Source organism: Hemitrygon akajei, chromosome 2 (assembly GCF_048418815.1).
Source record: "Hemitrygon akajei chromosome 2, sHemAka1.3, whole genome shotgun sequence".
Lineage (NCBI taxonomy): Eukaryota > Metazoa > Chordata > Chondrichthyes > Myliobatiformes > Dasyatidae > Hemitrygon > Hemitrygon akajei.
In genome coordinates this window covers 47,957,117-47,976,788 of record NC_133125.1, presented here as the reverse complement: position 1 = coordinate 47,976,788, position 19,672 = coordinate 47,957,117, and the positions used below count along the sequence as shown (strand labels likewise).

General features: G+C 39.3%; 1 protein-coding gene across 1 annotated transcript in view; it reads left to right on the top strand.

The window, feature by feature from the left end:
• Positions 1-19,672, top strand: part of sptlc1 (serine palmitoyltransferase, long chain base subunit 1) — a 38,246-nt gene that overhangs the window by 5,526 nt on the left and 13,048 nt on the right. The window contains exons 3-11 of the mRNA XM_073071936.1: positions 10-104; positions 813-906; positions 1,235-1,307; positions 11,008-11,140; positions 15,848-15,977; positions 16,076-16,165; positions 16,324-16,431; positions 18,266-18,361; positions 19,278-19,374. Coding sequence (XP_072928037.1) covers positions 10-104; positions 813-906; positions 1,235-1,307; positions 11,008-11,140; positions 15,848-15,977; positions 16,076-16,165; positions 16,324-16,431; positions 18,266-18,361; positions 19,278-19,374 — 916 coding nt within the window. The remainder of the gene's footprint in view (positions 1-9; positions 105-812; positions 907-1,234; positions 1,308-11,007; positions 11,141-15,847; positions 15,978-16,075; positions 16,166-16,323; positions 16,432-18,265; positions 18,362-19,277; positions 19,375-19,672) is intronic.

Below are 19,672 nucleotides of genomic sequence, written 5' to 3'. Positions count from 1 at the left end.
CCCTAACAGGAAAAAGAAGAGCTTATTGAGGAATGGCAGCCAGAACCACTTGTCCCACCAATATCAAAAGACCACCCTGCTCTTAACAATAATATTGTCACAGGGTAGGTAAGATAATGAATGCCTGAAAATCCTCTGTCCTCTAAATTTTGTTTCTGACTCCTAATTGACATGGATTAGTGGTAACTACATTTTTCAAAAGATGTATTCAAACATATGTTATAAAACAACTGTCCTTAACAGTTTACTTCCTAAGAGGTGTTATGTCATGTTCTGAGCCAAAAGAACTGGGAAAATCCCAAGAATAAACCTTGTCTATACTATGTTCATTGATCCTTGGAGACTCATTTTAAAAGCAGCATCATCCCCCGGGCTCTGGAATCCTCTAGCTCAATTAACATGCTTACCTAGTGACCTAGAATGACCTCTGACTTTTTGCTATATTTTCAGTAAAGAATGAGGCAGAGCACAAATCCTCGTACTTTCAGAGTAGGGCTGAGACTTAATTATTGCCTTCAGGAAATGGGAAAGGAAGAAATTTGCAACACTAAAACAAGAAAATCCATCATCAGTATATCATATTCTCAGTTCATGAGTTGATGGAATCAGTACATTTGATTGTAGTGCAAGAGTTTTGCTCTTATTTTACTGGGTTGATACTGCTGATCATAAATTGCTTGCTCTTTAGTTTAACATTTTATTTTAAAACTCTTTATAACCATACATGCAATTAAAGGGTTATACTTTTTTTTTGTCTAGAGCTTTGTACAACTTCAGTGACATTTGCTGATTTTATCTTTTATTACTTTCAGCCCTCCAACTCACAACATAGTGGTTAATGGTAAAAAATGTATAAACTTTGCATCCTTCAATTTTCTTGGATTGCTAGACAATGAAAAAGTCAAGGTGAGTTTTTTTTTGCTGCATTTGTCTAGCAATATGTTTCTGTATTATGTATGGTCTTAAATAGATTGGAAGTGGTAATTGACAAGTAACTGTAAAAAGGACTCCATTGTAGTGGAACTGGTGGATAGGATATTTCTCTTCGGGGGTTATGTCATTTTTGGAATGAACAAAGACTCAAAAATAGTAGGTGTGGTGTATATACTGTATTTCCAATTAGAGTTACTTGGCAAACTGCTCTTTAGCTTATAAATTGAATCATAGAATTTACTTCTGTTCAAATTAAAACTTGATTCAGTACTTTTAAAAGTACACCTTTGTTCGTGTATAGAATACGGCTTTAGCTTCATTGAAGAAATATGGTGTTGGTACATGTGGACCACGAGGATTTTATGGAACCTTTGGTAAGTTAAAACTTTTTCAAACTAGTCAAGTTGCCTTTGTTGGATTCTGATGTATTCAATCGAAAGTTCGTTCAAAAGTCAGGAAAGCGGCACAAAACTTGTTGTTTCATGATTGATTTATTAAATGTCAACAGAGCAAAGAAAGCTGAAAATGCTCAGAGACAGAAGCAAAAGCTAATAGCAGAGCAAAGATTAAAAGACAGCACCCGCATGGAGCAGTTTTTTTTTTGTGTATACTACATAGATAAATATTCCATTCAAATTTGCAGATTGGAGTCAGCCAGTCAGAAAGCTCCTATTCAAATAATGCAATACCAAGAAAAGCTTCCGGAATCGTACCAATGTAGCTACTGAGGGACATACTGAACAACTACATACTGTATACCTACTGACCACTAGGAAACATACTAAGCAGTTACTTATATTAAAGATGTGTCTATTTTAACGCAAGGAATGTTGTGAACTAAGTGGATGAGCTTAGAGCGTGGATTAGTACTTGGAGCTATGATGTGGTGGCCATTACAGAGAATTGGATGGCTCAGGGACAGGAATGGTTACTTCAAGTGCCAGGTTTTAGATGTTTCAGAAAGGACAAGGAGGGAAGCGAAAGAGGTGGGGGGGGGGGGGCATGACACTGTCAATCAGAGATAGTGTCACGGCTGCAGAAAAGGTGAACGTCATGGAGGAATTGTCCACCGAGCCTCTGTGAGTGGAGGTTAGGAACAGGAAGAGGTCAATTACTGGGTGTTTTTTATAGGCCGCCCAATAGTAACAGGGATATCGAAGCAGATAGGGAAACAGATCCTGGTAAGGTGTAATAATAAATAGAGTTGTCGTGATGGGAGATTTTGATTTCCCAATTAACGATTGGCATCTCCTTAGAGCAAGGGGTTTAGATGGGGTGGAGTTTGTTAGGTGTGTTCAGGAAGGTTTCTTTACACAATATGTAGAAGTGTTTACAAGAGCAGAGACTGTACTTGATTTGGTATTGGGAAATGAACCTGATCAGGTGTCAGATGTCTCAGTGGGAGAGTATTTTGGAGATAGTGATCATAATTCTATCTCCTTTACAATAGTATTGGAGAGAGACAGGAACAGATAAGTTAGAAAAGTGTTTAATTGGAGTAAGGGGAATTATGAGGCAATCAGGCAGGAAATTGGAGGCTTAAATTGGAACAGGTGTTCTCGGAAAAGTATGGAAGAAATGTGGCAAATGTTCAGGGGATATTTGTGTGGAGTTCTGCATAGATACAATGAGTCAGGGAAGTTATGGTAGGGTACTGGAACTGTGGTGTACAAAGGCTGTAATAATTCTAGTCGAAGAAAAGCTTACAGAAGGTTCAGAGGGCTAGGTAATGTTAGAGATCTCGAAGATTATAAGGCTAACAGGAAGGAGCTTAAAAAGGAAATTAGGAGAGCCAGAAGGGGCCATGAGAAGGCCTAGGCTGGCAGGATTAAGGAAAGCCCCAAGGCATTCTACAAGTATGTGAAGAGAAAGAGGATAAGACATGAAAGAATAGGACCTATCAAGTGTGACGGTGGGAAAGTGTGTATGGAACCGGAGGAAATAGCAGAGGTAATTAATGAATACTTCATTATTCACTATGGAAAAGGATCTTGGTGATTGTAATGATGACTTGCAGCAGATTGAAAAGCTTGAGCATGTAGATATTAAGAAAGAGGATGTGTTGGAGCTTTTGGAAAGCATCAGGTTGAATAAGTTGCTGGGACCAGATGAGATGTACCCCAGGCTACTGTGGAAGGTGAGGAAGGAGATTGCTAAGCCTCTGGTGATGATCTTTGAATCATCAATGGAGACGGGAGAGGTTCCAGAAGATTGGAGGGTTGCGGATGTTGCTCCTTTATTCAAGAAAGGGAGTAGAGATAGTCCAGGAAATTATAGACCAGTGAGTCTTACCTCAGTGGTTGATAAGTTGATGGAGAAGATCCTGAGAGTCAAGATTTAGGAGCATTTGGAGAGGTATAATATGATTAGGAATAGTCAGCATGGCTTTGTAAAGGGCAGGTCATGCCTTATGAGCCTGATTGAATTTGTTGAGGATGAGGCTACACACATTGATGAAGGTGGAGCTGTAGACGTAGTGTATATGGATCCCAGCAAGGCATTTAATAAGGTACCCCATGCAGGGCTTATTGAGAAAGTAAGGCGGCATGGGATCCAAGGGGACATTGCTTTGTGTATCCAGAACTGGCTTGCCCACAGAAGGCAAAGAGTGGTTGTAGACGGGTCATATTCTGCATGGAGGTCAGTGACCAGTGGTGTGCCTCAGGGATCTGTTCTGGGACCCCTACTCTTTGTGATTTTTATAAATGACTTGAATAAGGAAATGGAGGGATGGGTTAGTAAGTTTCCTGATGACACAAAGGTTGGAGGTGTTGTGGATCGTGTGGAGGGCTGTCAGAGGTTACAGTGGGACATTGATAGGGTGCAAAACTGGGTTGAGAAGTGGCAGATGGAATTCAACCCAGATAAGTGAAGTGGTTCATTTTGGTAGGCCAAATATGATGGCAGAATATATTATTAATGGTAAAACTCTTGGCAGTGTGGAGGATCAGAGGGAACTTGGGGTCTGAGTCTATAGGACGCTCAAAGCATCTGCGTAGGTTGACTGGTTAAGAAGACGTATGGTGTATTGGCTTTCATCAATCGTGGAATTGAACTTAGGAGCCAAGAGTTAATGTTGCAGCTATATAGGACCCGGTCAGACCCCATTTGGGGAACTGTGCTCAGTTCTGGTCGCCTCGCTACAGGAAGGGTGTGGAAGCCATAGAAAGGGTGCAGAGGAGATTTACGAGGATGTTGCCTGGATTGGGGAGCATGCCTTATGAAAACAGGTTGAGTGGACTCAGCCTTTTCTCCTTGGAGCAACGGAGGATGAGAGGTGACCTGATAGAGGTGTATAAGATGATGAGAGGCATTGATCGTGTGGATAGTCAGAGGCTTTTTCCCAGGGCTGAAATGGTTGCCACAGGAGGACACAGGTTTAAGGTGCTAGGGAGTAGGTACATAGGAGATGTCATGATAAGTTGTTTTGTGTTTTTTTTTTACACAGAGTGGTGAGTGCGTGGAATGGGCTGCTGGCAATGGTGGTGAAGGCAGATATGATAGGGTCTTTTAAGAGACTTTTGGATAGGTACATAAAGCCTAGAAGAATAGAGGGCTATGGGTAAGCCTAGTAATTTTAAGGTAGGGCTGTATTGTGCTGTAGGTTTTCTATGTTTCTATGTTACAAGCAGATACTTAATTGTTCAACTGCACAGAAAATAACAACTAAAGGAGTTGGATCCAACAATCACCCCTTTGATTCTAAAATGACTGAATCATTACATCTGGAAATTCAGAGGGAGAAAAACTTGTATCAATGTCAAGTGTAAAATAATCAAAAATGATGTAAGTTATGAAATATCAAACTATTTTTAGAAGTATTGAATTTGGACTTTTCTAATAATGTCCCTTATACAAGTAAAAACAGATGTGAACTACAGTAAAGAACAGTGAATATTAGTGGGGAAACATTGGCAAAAATATAACTACTAAAATTAGAATAAACTTCATAAGGACCAGTAGTTGTCGACTTGCTTGAAGTCTTCTGGCTTGTTAGTAATTTACTCACTGTAGCTCAGCAGTGTATGCACTGAGTCAAGAGGTTACCAGCACGTTAACCACCATGCTTGTTGTCCTCGTTAGGTACAGCATTAGCTTGTTTGCAGTGGCTGGGGTGTATCTACATACTTTCACCGCTGAGTTGGTAATTAACAGCACTTCATAGGAACCTTCCCATCATGGTCCCAGTGGATCCTTATTGCAGTTTTTCAGTCAGCACCCACTCACCAGGACCAATGTGTGTCTTCCTCCTGTTAGATCACTCCAAGCAGCAGAAACCTGTAGAGAAGCAGATTGGACAGCTTGGGTTAATTTTATACCATAGTTAACTAAACTGGCAGGCGTAGCACAATGCTTAGAGTACAGGTGACCTGGGTTCAATTCTCTCCACTGCCTTCAAGGGGTTTGTACATTCTCCCCGTGACCACGTCGGTTTAATCTGAGTCATCCAATTTCCTCCCACAATCCAAAGACTGGTACGTCAATTGGTCATTGTAAATTATCCCGTTACTAGGCTCGGATTAAATTGGGTTTGCTGGGCAGCATGACTTGAAGGGCCAGGAGGACTTATTCCATGATGTATCTCAACACATTTTTAAAAAAGTGTATATTAGCCTTTCTGTTGCTCTGTTGTTACACATAGGAAGAGCCACAGGCCATGGAATGCCTTCCTCATGATACTTGGTCATTGTTTGATGATTCCATTCACCTGTTCGACTTGCACTGATGACTCTAGGTGATATGGACAATGAAAATTCCCTTCAATGTTCAGGCAACACAATTCTGGACAATCCCCATCTTGGAAGATAGTCCTTGATCAGAGTTTTTTGCTGTGTATCTGTGTGTGGCTTTCCTTGCTGGAATAGCTTTCACCCATCTTGAAAACTTTTCCACTATTACCAGTATGTTTGAGCACCCTTGACATTTGGGTAAAGGAATATAGTCTACTTGTAAATGTAAAAAAAATGGGCTTGGCTGGGCAGGAGTACTTAAATGTGGTAGTTTTTCTGCTGCTCCAGGATTCATTTTCTGATAGGTCATGCATCTTTCAAACATTTGTTGAGCTTGTGCCCTGAATACAATCATACCCTCAATTTTAATCAAAAATCTCCAAACCTGGGCCTTTATACCTCCCTCTGGCACTGGATCCTTGACTTTCTTACTGGGAGATCACAGTCAATGCAGACTGGAAATAAGATCACCTCCTCACTAACAATCAACACTGGTGCACTTCAAGGATGTGTGCTTAGCCCATTGTTCTACTCTCTCTACACCCATGAATGTATGGCTAGGCATACTTCAAACACCATTTATAAATTTTCTGGTGATACAACTATTGGCAGAATTTATGATGTTGACAAAGAGCTGTACAGGAATGAGTTAGATCAGCCGGTTAGTGTCGCAGCAACAACCTTGCACTGATCTGTAAAACCAAGGAATTGATTGCAGACTTCAGGAAGGGAAGTCAAGGAAACACAGACCTGTCTTCATCGAAGGATGAAGAAAGTGGAAAGGAAGGCTGAGGAGTTTCAAGTTCCGGCATAACAAAATCTTTGAGGATCTATCCTGGGCCTGATATATCAGTGCAATTACAAACAAGTCATCACAGCAGCTACATTTCATTAGGAGTTTAAGGAATGTTACCAAAGACACTCGCAAATTTCTACAGATGTACTGGGGAAGAGCATTCTTACTGGTTGTATCACCATCTGCTAGGAGCCACTGCACAGGATCAAAAAAAGCTACTGAAGGGTGCAATCTCTGCCAGCTCCATCATGGGGACTGACCTTCCCAGCACCAAGGACGTCTTTAAAAGGCGATGCATCAAGAAGGTGGAATCCATCAAGGACCCCCATCACAAGGACATGCCCTCTTCTTGCTACCATCAAGGACGTGGTACAGGATCCTGAAGACACATACTCAATGTACCGGGAATGACTTCTTCCTCTCTACCATCAGATTTGTGAATGGACAATGAACCATGAATACTTCAATATTTTCCCCTCTCTTTTTGAACTACTCATTTAATTTAGTTTCGTATGCATCTTAACTGTAATTTATAGTTTTTATTGCTATATATTGCAACGTACTGGTGCAGCAAAGCAGATTTCACATCATATGCCAGTGATTTTAAACCTGATTCTGAACTTTGGATTCCACCTCCATTGAGAGAATCTGTTGATCATCTTTTGACCTCCAATGTGTTCTAGGGAGTGTATCTGCTGTGCCAGATAAGGAAGCAATGTAATTGGAGCTACTCATCAATTCTACTTGTATATTTCATACAAACTTTTTCATTGATTTTATCTTGTTTTTATATGTTTAATGTATAATCTTATACACTATCAACATATACTATCATTGATCCATTGATATTATCAACATTAATTTGTTGAGTATAATTTCCTCTGGTGTTTCATATGAGGTACTATCAAATAATTTTCAATAGCAAGCTTTATGAGAGCACAATAGAACAAATGATCCAAAACCTTTTCAAAGGGGTAGTTTTAAAAGAGAATCATAAGGAAGCAGAGGAAGATGTAGAAATTTAGGGAGGGGCATTATGAATTAAGGGCCAAGACTGCTGAAGTATTGCCTCTAATGATGCAGCAATTTAAAAATCATACAGCAATTTTGATTTTCACGTTTTAAAAGTCATGGATGTTTAGCTTGTCAAAATCAGGAGTACTGAAATCAGAGCTGGAGGTGGTTTAATGAAGAGAGAATGAGTGTAAATAACGAAGGCAGCAATGGAGACCCCTAAATGCAGACTTCGTAATTTCGAATTCTTTAGTTTTTGTTTGCAGTTTGAAACACTGCCAGTTGTCAGAGACAGCAATAATGAAAACATAACTCTAGTAAAACAATGGCATAAGATGATGTGCAGTTGTATACAAAATACATACGTTTTAAAAAATACTCAAAGTAACCAATACTGTTGTTCAACATATTTAAATTTTCCCCTATTAACCCTAAACTTTGGGTTTATTTCCCCTTTCTCCTTGAGATGACAGATAATCTCTTAGGATAAATTTTGCTTTGTTTCTAGTGACTATTGATTGTCATCATTCAATCTTTATGCAGTATTTAAGTCCCCAACTGCTGTTCCAAGTATAAAGAAAGCATTATTAGAACTGTACACCTTTTTGTCTACCTACCTACTTACCCCAAGTCCTGTTCATCAAATATAGTTTACACCTGAATTGGGAACATAGAACAGTACAGCACAACCTAGTACTTCAGTCTACAATGTTGTCCTGACCTTTATAAATCTACTTTATAATCAATTTAACCCTTCCCTCCTACGTAGCCCATGACTCTCCCTTTTTCTCACATCCATGTGTCTATCCAGGAATCTCCTGAATATCTTAATTGTATCAGCCTCTACCTCCAATCCCAGCAGTGTGGTCCTGGCACCCACAACTTCAAAAAAAAACCTCTCTCCTCCACTCACCTTAGTCAAACGTTTGTCTTAGTATATAGTATATACTAAGTATATAGTATATATTTCACCTTTTTATGCATATAAAACACCTAAAAAACGTATGTATTTTAATAATCAAACCACTGCGTTGCTTAGTAATAATTGTAGCTTTCATTGGGGCAGGGCCTTTCACATTATCCATTAAAATTGTTCCGATCGTTGACCGACTGTAGCCTAACGCTTTTCCAGTGGCGTTTCCCCTCCTTCCGATCGCTTTATTACTTCTACTTTATTTTCAATCATGATCATGATTATTTTTGTGAACAGAAACACTGCGGATTCAGAGCTGTGCCGGGTCCGAAAGACCACTTCACTGAGACAGGTTAAATAAGGTCTGGGGTTCCGGTGGGTCCTAAGATCAGCCGCATTGAGACTGGTTAAATAAGGGACTTGAGCATCCGTGTTTTTTGGCATCCGCGGGGGTCCCGGAACCAATCCCCGGTGGACTGTATACAGCACATCCACCACTCTTATCTTCATCAGTATGTTTTGTCATCTCCTGCATAAACTCAAATCAAGCTCATGAGGCATGACCTGCCCCTCAGAAGTTATTTTAACTGTCCCTAATAAGAATATGCTTTTCTAAATGTTCGTAAATCCTATCCTAAGAATGCTCTCAGTTAGTTTGCCCATCACTGACCAAGACTCACTGGTCCATATTTCTCACTATTCCCATTACCTTTCTTGAACAAGGGAAAAGTTTGTTCTTGAACGATTTGTCATCTTCCAGCCCTCTGCTACTCTTCCCATGTGTAGAGGGAACACAAGGCCATTGACAGCACCCCAACAATCTCCTTCCCATTTCCAGTAGTAACCTAGGGCATATCCAGTCTGGCCCTGGGATCTATCTATCCTAATGTTCTTCAAAAGCTCCAACACTGCCACTTTTTTAACCTCAACATCTTCCAGCACGTTAACTTGTTCTGTGTGACCTCACATTCCAAGTCCTCCTCTACGTCCTCTGACACCATGCAGATGTTCCCTCTTTATCCCTGAATAGTCCTACTTCACTCTAGTCACCATCCTGTTCATGTATGGTAGAATGCTTTGTGTTTTTCCTTAATCTTATGCTTTAAGATCTTCTCATATCCCCTTTTAGCTCTCCCAAGTCCTTTCTTAAGCTCCTTCTTGGCTACTTCATAACTCTCAAGTACCCTTTCTCATTTTCCTTCCTAAATCTTAAATACTCTTGACTAAATGTTTCACCTCTCTTGTAAACCATGATTCCTTCACATTACCATCCTTTCCCTGCCTCAGTGGGACAAATCTATCCAGAACACCCTGCAAGTGGTCCATAAGCAGCTTCCAAATTCATGCTGTGAATTTCTCTGAGAATACCTGTTCCAAATCTACACTCTCAAGTTCCTGCCAATACCACGGTAATTAGTCCTTCCCAATTTAAATACTTTCCCATATAGTCTGCACTTGCCCCTATGTATAACTCCCTGACTCTGCTAAAGGTCAGGGAGTTGTGATCACAAATTCTGAAGTTCTCATCCACTGAAAGATCTGTCGCCTAACCAGGTTCATTGTCTAATAATAAGCCATTATGGCCTCTCATCTAGAAAAATTTTTGCACCTTTAATTTTTGCACCTTTCCAAAATCTGCCTCTCTATCTGTTGCTATTGGGGCGGGGGGGGGGGGGGGGGACTACAGAATCCTCTCAATAGATTGCTTCTTTCCCATTTCTGACTTCCACCCACACTGACTCAGTTGATGATCCCTCCATAATGTCCTCCCCTTTCTACAGCTGTAGTACCACTCTAATTAGCAAAGCCACCCCCTTCTCCCCTCCCTCCCTCCTCCTCTCTCCCCCTTTACCTCCCTCCCTATCCTTTTGAAACATGTAAACCCCAGAACATAAAACTATTTCTGCTCTTACGACAGTGAAGTCTTCATAATACCTCAAATTCATAATTGCATGTACTGATCCATGCTCCAAGTTCTTTACCCTTGTTCTTAATACTTATCATATTAAAGTAAACACATTTCTACCCAATCAACAGATTGCATTTATGTATTATCCATTGCCTGTGCTTCCTCACATTCCCTCTGCACATTGCATCTTCCTTTACACCAACTGCACCATCATTTGACTTAGCACTCTAGTTCCAGCTTTCCTGTGCTAGGTCATACCCTCCCCCAAAAAAGTATCCAAAAAGATATACTTGTCACAGGGGTACCCTGCACTGACTATCCATTCCCTTTCCCCCTCCTGATGGTCACCCAGTTACCTGTCTGCTACAACTGAAGTGTACTGTCTCCCTGTAACTCCTTTCTGTCAACCCCTCAGTCTCCTAAATAACCCAGAGTTCATCCAGCTCTAATGCAGTCTGCAAGGAGTTGTAATTGATGCAGTCATCAGGAACACATAAGGTCTCCCACACTTCCCACATCCTGCAAGGAGAACATATCACTGCCTTGACTGTTATTCTCAAAGCTCTACCTGCACAATAGGATAAGATTTGTTTTTCTAAAATCCGTCCTACTTTTGCTCCTGTAAACTCTTCAAATTGTTTCAATGTGTTGTAAGTTGATCATAATTTCACATTTAAGGATACGCTTACCAGTATTTTATTCTTTTTTTCAGATGTTCATTTAGAATTAGAAGACAGAATTGCTAAGTTTATGGGAACAGAAGAAGCTATTATTTATTCATATGGATTTGCCACAATAGCCAGTGCCATTCCAGCATACTCAAAGAGAGGAGATCTTGTCTTTGTGTAAGTCTTTTCCTATTTCATTCAAACTTAATATTGCTTGTAAGTAAATGATATTCTTCCCACCAACAGACCAGGATGAGAGAAACAAAGCAATTGTTGAACTAAGTTCCTTCCATAACTCAATAGTGTTTTACTCTGAAGTTCAGGCAAATTTCTATACGACTTTTCAGTTATTGTGTAGTACTTTATGATGGAAATAGATGAGGTGACCAGCACACTTAACTTACTAACATGTAAATTAGACAATGGTTAAACTTCTTTTGGTTATGAACAGAGACTAAAAAAGCTAAGTCTGTTTTCTCTGAAGTGGAAAAGAATTAGGCAGGACATGATTAATGCATATAAAATCATGAGGGGTATTGATGTGGTAGACTACTGGAACCATTTACTGGGGCAAATGAGGTAAGAGCAGTGTTTCCCAACCTTTCTTTAGCCCAACACCCCCCTGAAGCACTTTCATACTTGCCAATGCCCCCTAAAACGTTTTCATACTTGCCAACACCTGTCCAGCATATTTTCTGGCACCCCCTGTAGTGTAAACAAACATGTCTACCGTTTGCTAACATGCAAAAAACGGTTCTGCTTTAAATTTTTATTTGTCTTTAAACCCATCTTACACAGTACCTGTGTACTGTATACTTGCTTCAATATCAATGTCATCCCTGAACTCGATGGTTTTTAGCAGGAGTTGAAATATCTGGTTCAGCTTCAAGTCCTCTGATGTAACAAGGTCCAAGTAGTTTCTGTTTTTTGTGAGTACGTGTTTCACTGCACTGAAGCCTCTTTCAACAAGTAAGAGGATGGAAATGCAATGAACAGTAGTTTGGCTCTTCTCCAAAGACCCGGAAACTTTATATGATAGTGTAGCCACATACCACTTAAGCTGACATTTTGTAAAAGCATTTTTACTTCTTCATCTTTCTGAATTTTGCTAGTGTCTTCTTGTAAGCTCTTTTCCTTTTCTTCCACCTTGCAAAGAAGTGGGTTAATTACCCAGTCCAGAATTTCCAGATCATTCAAATCCTTGAATCAGTTCTGAAAATCCTTCTTCAGTAACTGCAGTTATAAGCAGTACTCTTGCAAATCACCATTTGTGAAAGAGAGTGCCATACTTTCCATGCTGGGAAACTGAGTCCTGATGAAGGGTCTCGCCCGGAGATATCGACTCTACTCTTTTCCATAGATGCTGCCTGGCCTACTGAGATCCTCCAGCATTTTGTGTGTGTTGCTGGGATTCGAGCAACTGAAGATTTTCTCTTGCTTCTGATTCTTCGCCCAGTAGTTTGCTAATATATTTCCAATTTTCCGATAAAATGAACACTGCACTTTTTGCCTGAATTAAATTGAAATTCTCATCCTGCAGTTTCATATTTAGAATGTTCATTTTGTCATACAGATTTGCTAGGTATGCTGCATCTCCACATAGAAGTTCAGTCTTGTTTCAAAGCTCTTGTCAAATTTGAGCAAAAATCCAACCACGTTGTCAAAAAGATCTAAGAAATGTTTTAAACAGCGGCCTTTTGACAGCCAACGCACTTCAGTGTGAAGAAGCAAGCGTTCAAACTCTTCATTACTACCTTGACATAACTCGCAAAATATTCTTCTATTTAATGGATGACCTTTAATATTGTTGATAGCAGATATTACAAGAGTCATGCTTGAAAAAAGGTTGCTGGCTGCAAGATGTTGATGATGAATTACACAGTGGATTGCAAACAGACTTGGAATTTCTTTTTTTCATAAATGTCAAAAAAATGGCATGGTGACCTGTCATAAATGGTGCTCTATCTATTGCACCATGTTCCTAATAGGAATACTTATATCCTCAATATACATTTTGAGTTGGTCATAGATTGATTCTTCATTGATACTTGTTTTTAACTTTTTACAATCACTTTCCATTTTTAATAAACTATACATATGCCATTAGCAATGCCTCATTGTCTCGCACAGTTAACTCATCCAGTTGTGTCCCAACTTATGTTTTTTTTGTAGCTCTGTGCTTATTTGATACTCAGTATCTTCACTCACTTCATCAATATGATGAGCTACAGAGTTATAACTCGGAGGAATTGATTTTAAAATACTGGTATCCATTTTGAGAACAGTGGTGAGCACTTCTGATACAGCAGGCGTTATTAATCTTTCACCAATTGTATGAGATTTTCCACACTTTGGTATCATTTTGGAAATGTTATAAGAAGCAATGAGACCACTATCAAGGTCATTTTTAGCTTTGTTGGCAAATGACTCAAGTGTGCAACGCCTTTCAAATGCTTCTTTCATCTTTTGGAACTGGGTAATACCATAAGTAGCCTTTTCAGGGTGTCTTTTACGGAAATGTTCCTGCAGTTTTGGTGGTTTCACGACTTCATTAGACAGTACAGCATTTCAAATAAGACCCATGGGGCGTTGCTGATCTGATGGGAACGGGATAAAACCATACTCCAGGTGTGTAACTTTCTATTAATGCACTCAGAGACCGCACTGTATATATGTATCCATTATTAACGGGGCTAAATTTAAAAAGTAACACTAACTGGGAATGTATTGGATTTTGACGACATTAATGAGTTGACACGGATGGAATGTTGGCAGCGGCATGCAAAGTAATGGCGAGGCAAAGATGAAGACGATCACGTCAGTGAAAATTATGTTAACCAGGATTCAGATTAGAAGTTCAATCTTGCTGGTGTTCAGCAAGCTACTTTATACTATTCCAGTTAGCATGATTGACCAATCACATAAGGTTCCTGACTGCACATATGAAACTGAGGTAGCTTTGAACACTTCAAGAGGAATCCTTGGGGTCTGCAGGTTCACTGATTGACTCTATTTCACTGTTTGGTTCTGACCAGCGCTGTATTGTTGCATAACCTGTTTTCCGTAGATCTGCAGAGGAAGTTGCAAGGGCGTTCTTGACTTGCTAATTGTTAAATTGCGTGAACTCATTCCATACCACAAGACAAGGGGACTATTGGGCACCCTGGTTGCTAATTTATGCACCCCAGATAATGTCTGTTCTTCCTGTGCTCCAGTGCCTTATCTTTTTTTTTTGGAAGTGCCTGCTCTGCTAATGGTCAGTCAGGTCTTGTGCCTCAAGTTAGGGTGCCACTTACCATTTCTCCGCCCCCCCCCAAGAACCTTGAACGCCGCCCCCCCCCCCCCCCCCAGCACCCCTTTAGGACATCTGATTACCCCTTTGGGAAACATAGAGTTAGAGAATGTAAGTTTGGAGTAAGGTTGAACGATAGTCAAGAGAGTGGGGAGTAACTGGACTATCCTTCCTGGGACAATGATAGAAGCAGTCAGTGACAGCATTTAAGGAATGTCTAGCCTTACATAGAAGGCTGTGGTCCAGTTGCTGAAAGTTGAACTTGATTTGGATAGTTGTCACAGTTTTAATTGCTATGTGACACTGTGACTCTGTTGTATTTTTAATTAGATCAAAGATTTCTTGACCTGTAGAAGTTGCAGAGGCAATTCACCAAGATGTTGCCTGGGATGGAGTGTTTCAACAATAAGGGTCATTGAGAAGGTCAAGGAGTGGTTAAAATTTGGAATGTACTGTCCGAAGGGTTGAGGAAGCCACTCACAACATATAAGTAGTATTTAGATGAGTACTTGAAACTTCATAGTAAGTTACAGGATGAATGCTGAAGAATGGAATTAGTGCAAAAGAGTAACTGATAACTAGCACAGATGTGGTGGAGTGAACGACCTCCTGTGTTGTATGTGGCATCATATGGTTGAGTGAGACTGATTTTTATCTCCTTTGAACTGCCCTGCCACCAGAATTTACATGAAAATTATTGTGAGAACAGAATTGATTAATTTGCAATTCTTTTGGATATGTTCATTCTAAATATGGAATTTATACACTAGAATGGCTTGTTAAAACTTGTTTTTGTTAATTAGGAGAAAAGTTATTGCAGATGTTGGAAATCAGAAATTTGTAAAAGAGCAAAATATTGGAAGTATAGGTTAGGCAGCTTGAGTTAAAGTTCTACTTTCACCTGTTAGTTGTGGTTTTTTACAGATCCTGCTGCTTGTTATTTTCAGGATTTATTAATTTTATATGCATTTAATTAATTGTCCTATCTAAACTCATATTGCACATGTACAAGATAGTGTACTGGGAAATGACAAAATATCAGATTATTATTTTCAAGGAGGGAGACGTTTCCTTTTTATAAATTTACTACAGATTGTCATAATTTTTCTTTGTGATAAAGATGCTGTATTCTGCCAGAAACTAGCCTGAACTTTGAGCCAAAATAATAAGATGAACATGAATTAAAACTACATTAACAATTTATTAATTCAGAGTGCTCAGAGACCAGAGACCTTGTTATTTTTGGTCATCTAATCAACAATGATAATTCCTCTAAATAATTTCTGTCTGATATCATCAGCAGTAGGGTTTAAATAAACATAAATTTTAATCTGAAATCCTTGGATGGATATTATTGTGAGTCATTGTAAACGGATCGAGCAGTTCATTTTTCACGAATATCAATCAAGTTGGTGGCAGTAAGGGAAGTGAACTGTGCAGAATTAAGCCAGAATGAGTAGAAACATAAATTTGACAGTAAAAGTAATTTATTGATTTAGTTGCTTTGACTGGGATGTCTGTTGTAAAACATCTTGGATCTTGTGCACTTAAAGGATTTGATGTACTTTAATTCTTTTAACTGGTTTTTACAGGGATGAATTTGCATGCTTTTCTATTCAAAAGGGCTTGCAAGCTTCACGAAGCAACATCAAATATTTTAAACACAATGATATGGATGACTTGGAGCGACTACTGAAAGAACAGGAACTTGAGGATCAAAAAGTGAGATATTTCTAAGCCCATTGGAATTCAGTAAAATAACCTTGTTTTAAACATTATTCATCTTTTGCTGATAAAATCCAATACAATTATTTTTCAAGAATCCTCGTAAAGCTCGAGTAACCAGACGATTTCTTGTAGTGGAAGGACTATACATGAACACAGGATATATTTGCCCTCTCCCAGAACTGGTAAGTGAAAGATGTAAAGTGAGTGTTAAGTTAACCGGTGAGCAAGGAAGAAAGAGACTCAGCTGAAAACATTTGTACATTTTGATTGTCTCTTGAACCTTCTAATGGGATGACTTCAGAAGTTTTTAAAATATCCTATTGTGTCCCTTATTATCCAGGTAAAACTAAAATATAAATATAAAGTTCGAATATTCTTAGAAGAAAGCTTGTCCTTTGGGGTTCTAGGAGAGCATGGACGAGGAGTAACTGAACACTTCGGGGTGAATGTAAGTGCTCTTTTATTAGGTAATTTGCAAATTGTGTATAATAGTGATCGTGTTGGTAAACAAGTTCTTAGCTAAAATCCAGAGGTGATAGAATTGAAATCCCACCATGCCATAATGAGAGTTGATTTCTGTTTAATTGAAGAAAATATGTAAATACACAGCCACTTTTTTTCATACACCAGCTTGTTAATGCAAATAGAAACATAGAAAACCTATAGCACAATACATGTCCTTCGGCCCACAAAGCTGTGCTGAACATGTCCTCGCCTTAGAAATTACCTAGAGTTACCCATAGCCCTGTATTTTTCTGAGCTCCATGTACCTGTCCAGGAGTCTCTTAAAAGACCCTATCGTATCTGCCTCCACCACCGTTGCCAGCAGCTCATTCCACCCACTCACCACTCTCTGCATAAAAAAAAACCTCTGACTATCCACACGATCAATGCCTCGCATCATCTTATACATCTCTATCAGGTCACCTCTTGTCCTTCATCACTCCAAGGAAAAAAGGCCAAGTTCACTCAACCTATTCTCATAAGGCATGCTCCCCAATCCAGGCAAATATCTAATCAGCCAATCATGTGGCAGCAATTCAATGAATAAGGCATGCAGGCATGGTCGAGAGGTTCTGTTGTTGTTGAGATCAAACATCAGAATGGGGAAGAAATGTGATCTTAGTGACTTTTATCGTGGAATGATTATTGGTGCCAGATAGGGTGGTTTGAGTATCTCAGAAATTGCTTATTTCCTGGGATTTTCACACACAGTATTCTTCAGAGTTTACAGAGAATAATGTGAAAAACAAAAATCATCCAATGTGCAGCAGTTCTTTGGGTGAAAATCCCTTGTTAATGAAAGAAGTCAGAGGAGATTGGCCAGACTGGTTCAAGCTGACAGGAAGGCGACAGTAACTCAAATAACCATGCATAACAACACTGGTGTACAGAAGAGATCTCTGAATGCACAACACGTCAAACTTTGAAGTGGATAGGCTACAGCAGCAGAGGTCCATTTTCATACATACAGTGGCCACTTTATTAGGTATAATAAATATGAGGTGCCTAATAAAGTGGCCACTGAGTATAAACCTAGTATAATTGTCCAGTGAGCAAACAACCAGTTAATTAATGGTTTGTTGACATTTTGTAGTGAAAACAATCTTCTGCCTAGATTATTGCAGATTTTTAAAGAGGAAGTAGCTAAATTGTTTTAAGTAGGATCTGAGTAGCTGGCATAGCTGAGTTTTATGTTCTTATGAAGTAGACTTAGAATCAAGCAGTACAGATGGCTGCCATTTGTAACACCGTTTTGTTTTGCTGCTCTTTTGAAATGTTGTCTAATTAGTCCCATAGTCCTGTATGCGGTTAACTCTTGCCCCGCACCTACATGGGTAAGATTAATCTGAAATGGTTACTAATTCCCTTAGTCAGTTTAAATAGCTCACATGAACTAGACTTGGGAGGATTTGGCTATGGTGTGGGTGCAGGCAGATGGGATGGGATTTGGCAGTTTAAATGGTTTGACACGGACTAGATGGGCTGAAGGGCCTGTTTCTGTGCTGTACTTTCCTATGACTTTATGACAGCCTGACCAACCATTTCAATGGAAAACCATTGAGATGGGGATTGACAACTTTGCAAAGATCCTGAGAAAAGATAGAGGCTAATGTTTCTGAAATAGAATTTCCTTTATGTTGACATACAGTAGGTAATTAGTCATTCTCCTACCTGGAGAGATACCAATGGCACCGAATAGGTGAAGTGGGATTAGGGGGTGTGGAATTTTGTGAAAAAATATAATTCACCATTTTCTTCTTCCAACCAAAATACAACAGATTGATGATATTGACCTTATAAGTGCGAACATGGAGAACTCCTTGGCTTCCATTGGTGGATTCTGCTGTGGAAGATCCTTTGTTATTGATCATCAGGTATGTATTGATCATTGGGTAGCTTGTATGTTGAATTGCCTGTTTTTTTCCCAATGCCATTTCCCAAGTCTCAGCTCAGTCAAATAAATATCACCACAAGTCTATCTTCATTTATAAAGAATATTTACTTCAGTACCCATTTGGGAAGAAAATGTGCAGGAAAGTGTAAGCAAATAGATATCTTAAGTCAGGGGTGTCAAACTCATTTTAGGTCATGGGCCGGATTGAGCAAAATGCAGCTTCATGCGGGCCGGATCAGTCAGACGCGTGCGAACGCAGCTTTCGTTGTCTCCGTTTTTTCAGCCTGCTGTCATGTGTCTCAGTCTCTGCTATAACTACAAAGTGTTTCACTTTACAAATTCCGTTTCTTATGAAGAAGACTGCCGAATAAACGCTAAAAACCCTGAAAACCTGGTACCTGAATAAACTCAGCATTAGCCATATCATACGCCATAGGCGCTTCGATTACTGGGGCCAGCTTTAATAGTAATTAGATATTATCTTGCTGGCCAAAGATAATTCCACCACGGGCCGGATTTGGCCCGCGGGCCTTGAGTTTGACATATATGTCTTAAGTCATTATTGTTAAATTTATTATCTTAAATGAAGTACAAGCTCTAGCTTTATATAAAACAAAATTCTTTCTTTTTCCCTTTGAAATTTCCAGGGCATAATCCTCCAAAAGGAAGTATTGTTTACATTTAGCTTAAACAAGGTACTTGCTGCATTTTGCTAGAAGATCCAAATTCTTTCTTTGGTCTCCTTGTGAAATACAACAAGCACTTACAGAATCCATTTTGGTTAAATGTGCATCATCTGTTAATTTTATAACAATGGGTTTGTTTACTCATCTTACTTTTGAGAAAAGCCTGCTAACAATGCATTTCAGTTAATGCTTATACTGTTTTAATCTCAGCGGCTTTCTGGACAAGGCTATTGTTTCTCAGCATCATTGCCACCTATGCTTGCCTCTGCTGCTATAGAGGCTCTCAAGATAATGACAGATGACCCAGGTATTTAAGTTATCAACTCTAAAGTACAAAGAACCAATTCTTTGAAATTTGTTACCTAATAGCACTAATTGTTGGAGTACCATGGTTTAATTGATTTACCATTGATTTATCTTGTTCACGGTCCTCTTTAACTCCTAATTCCATCTGTATTGTGAAAAGAAAACATCAACCGTAAATTGCATTTTTCCTATAGAAATCAACTTAATCATCACTCTGCTGTATTTCAAGGCATCCTGAATAAATTATCCATGTTGGCAGCAGGAAATTGTGCACAGAACACCAGAAAATTACATAAGAA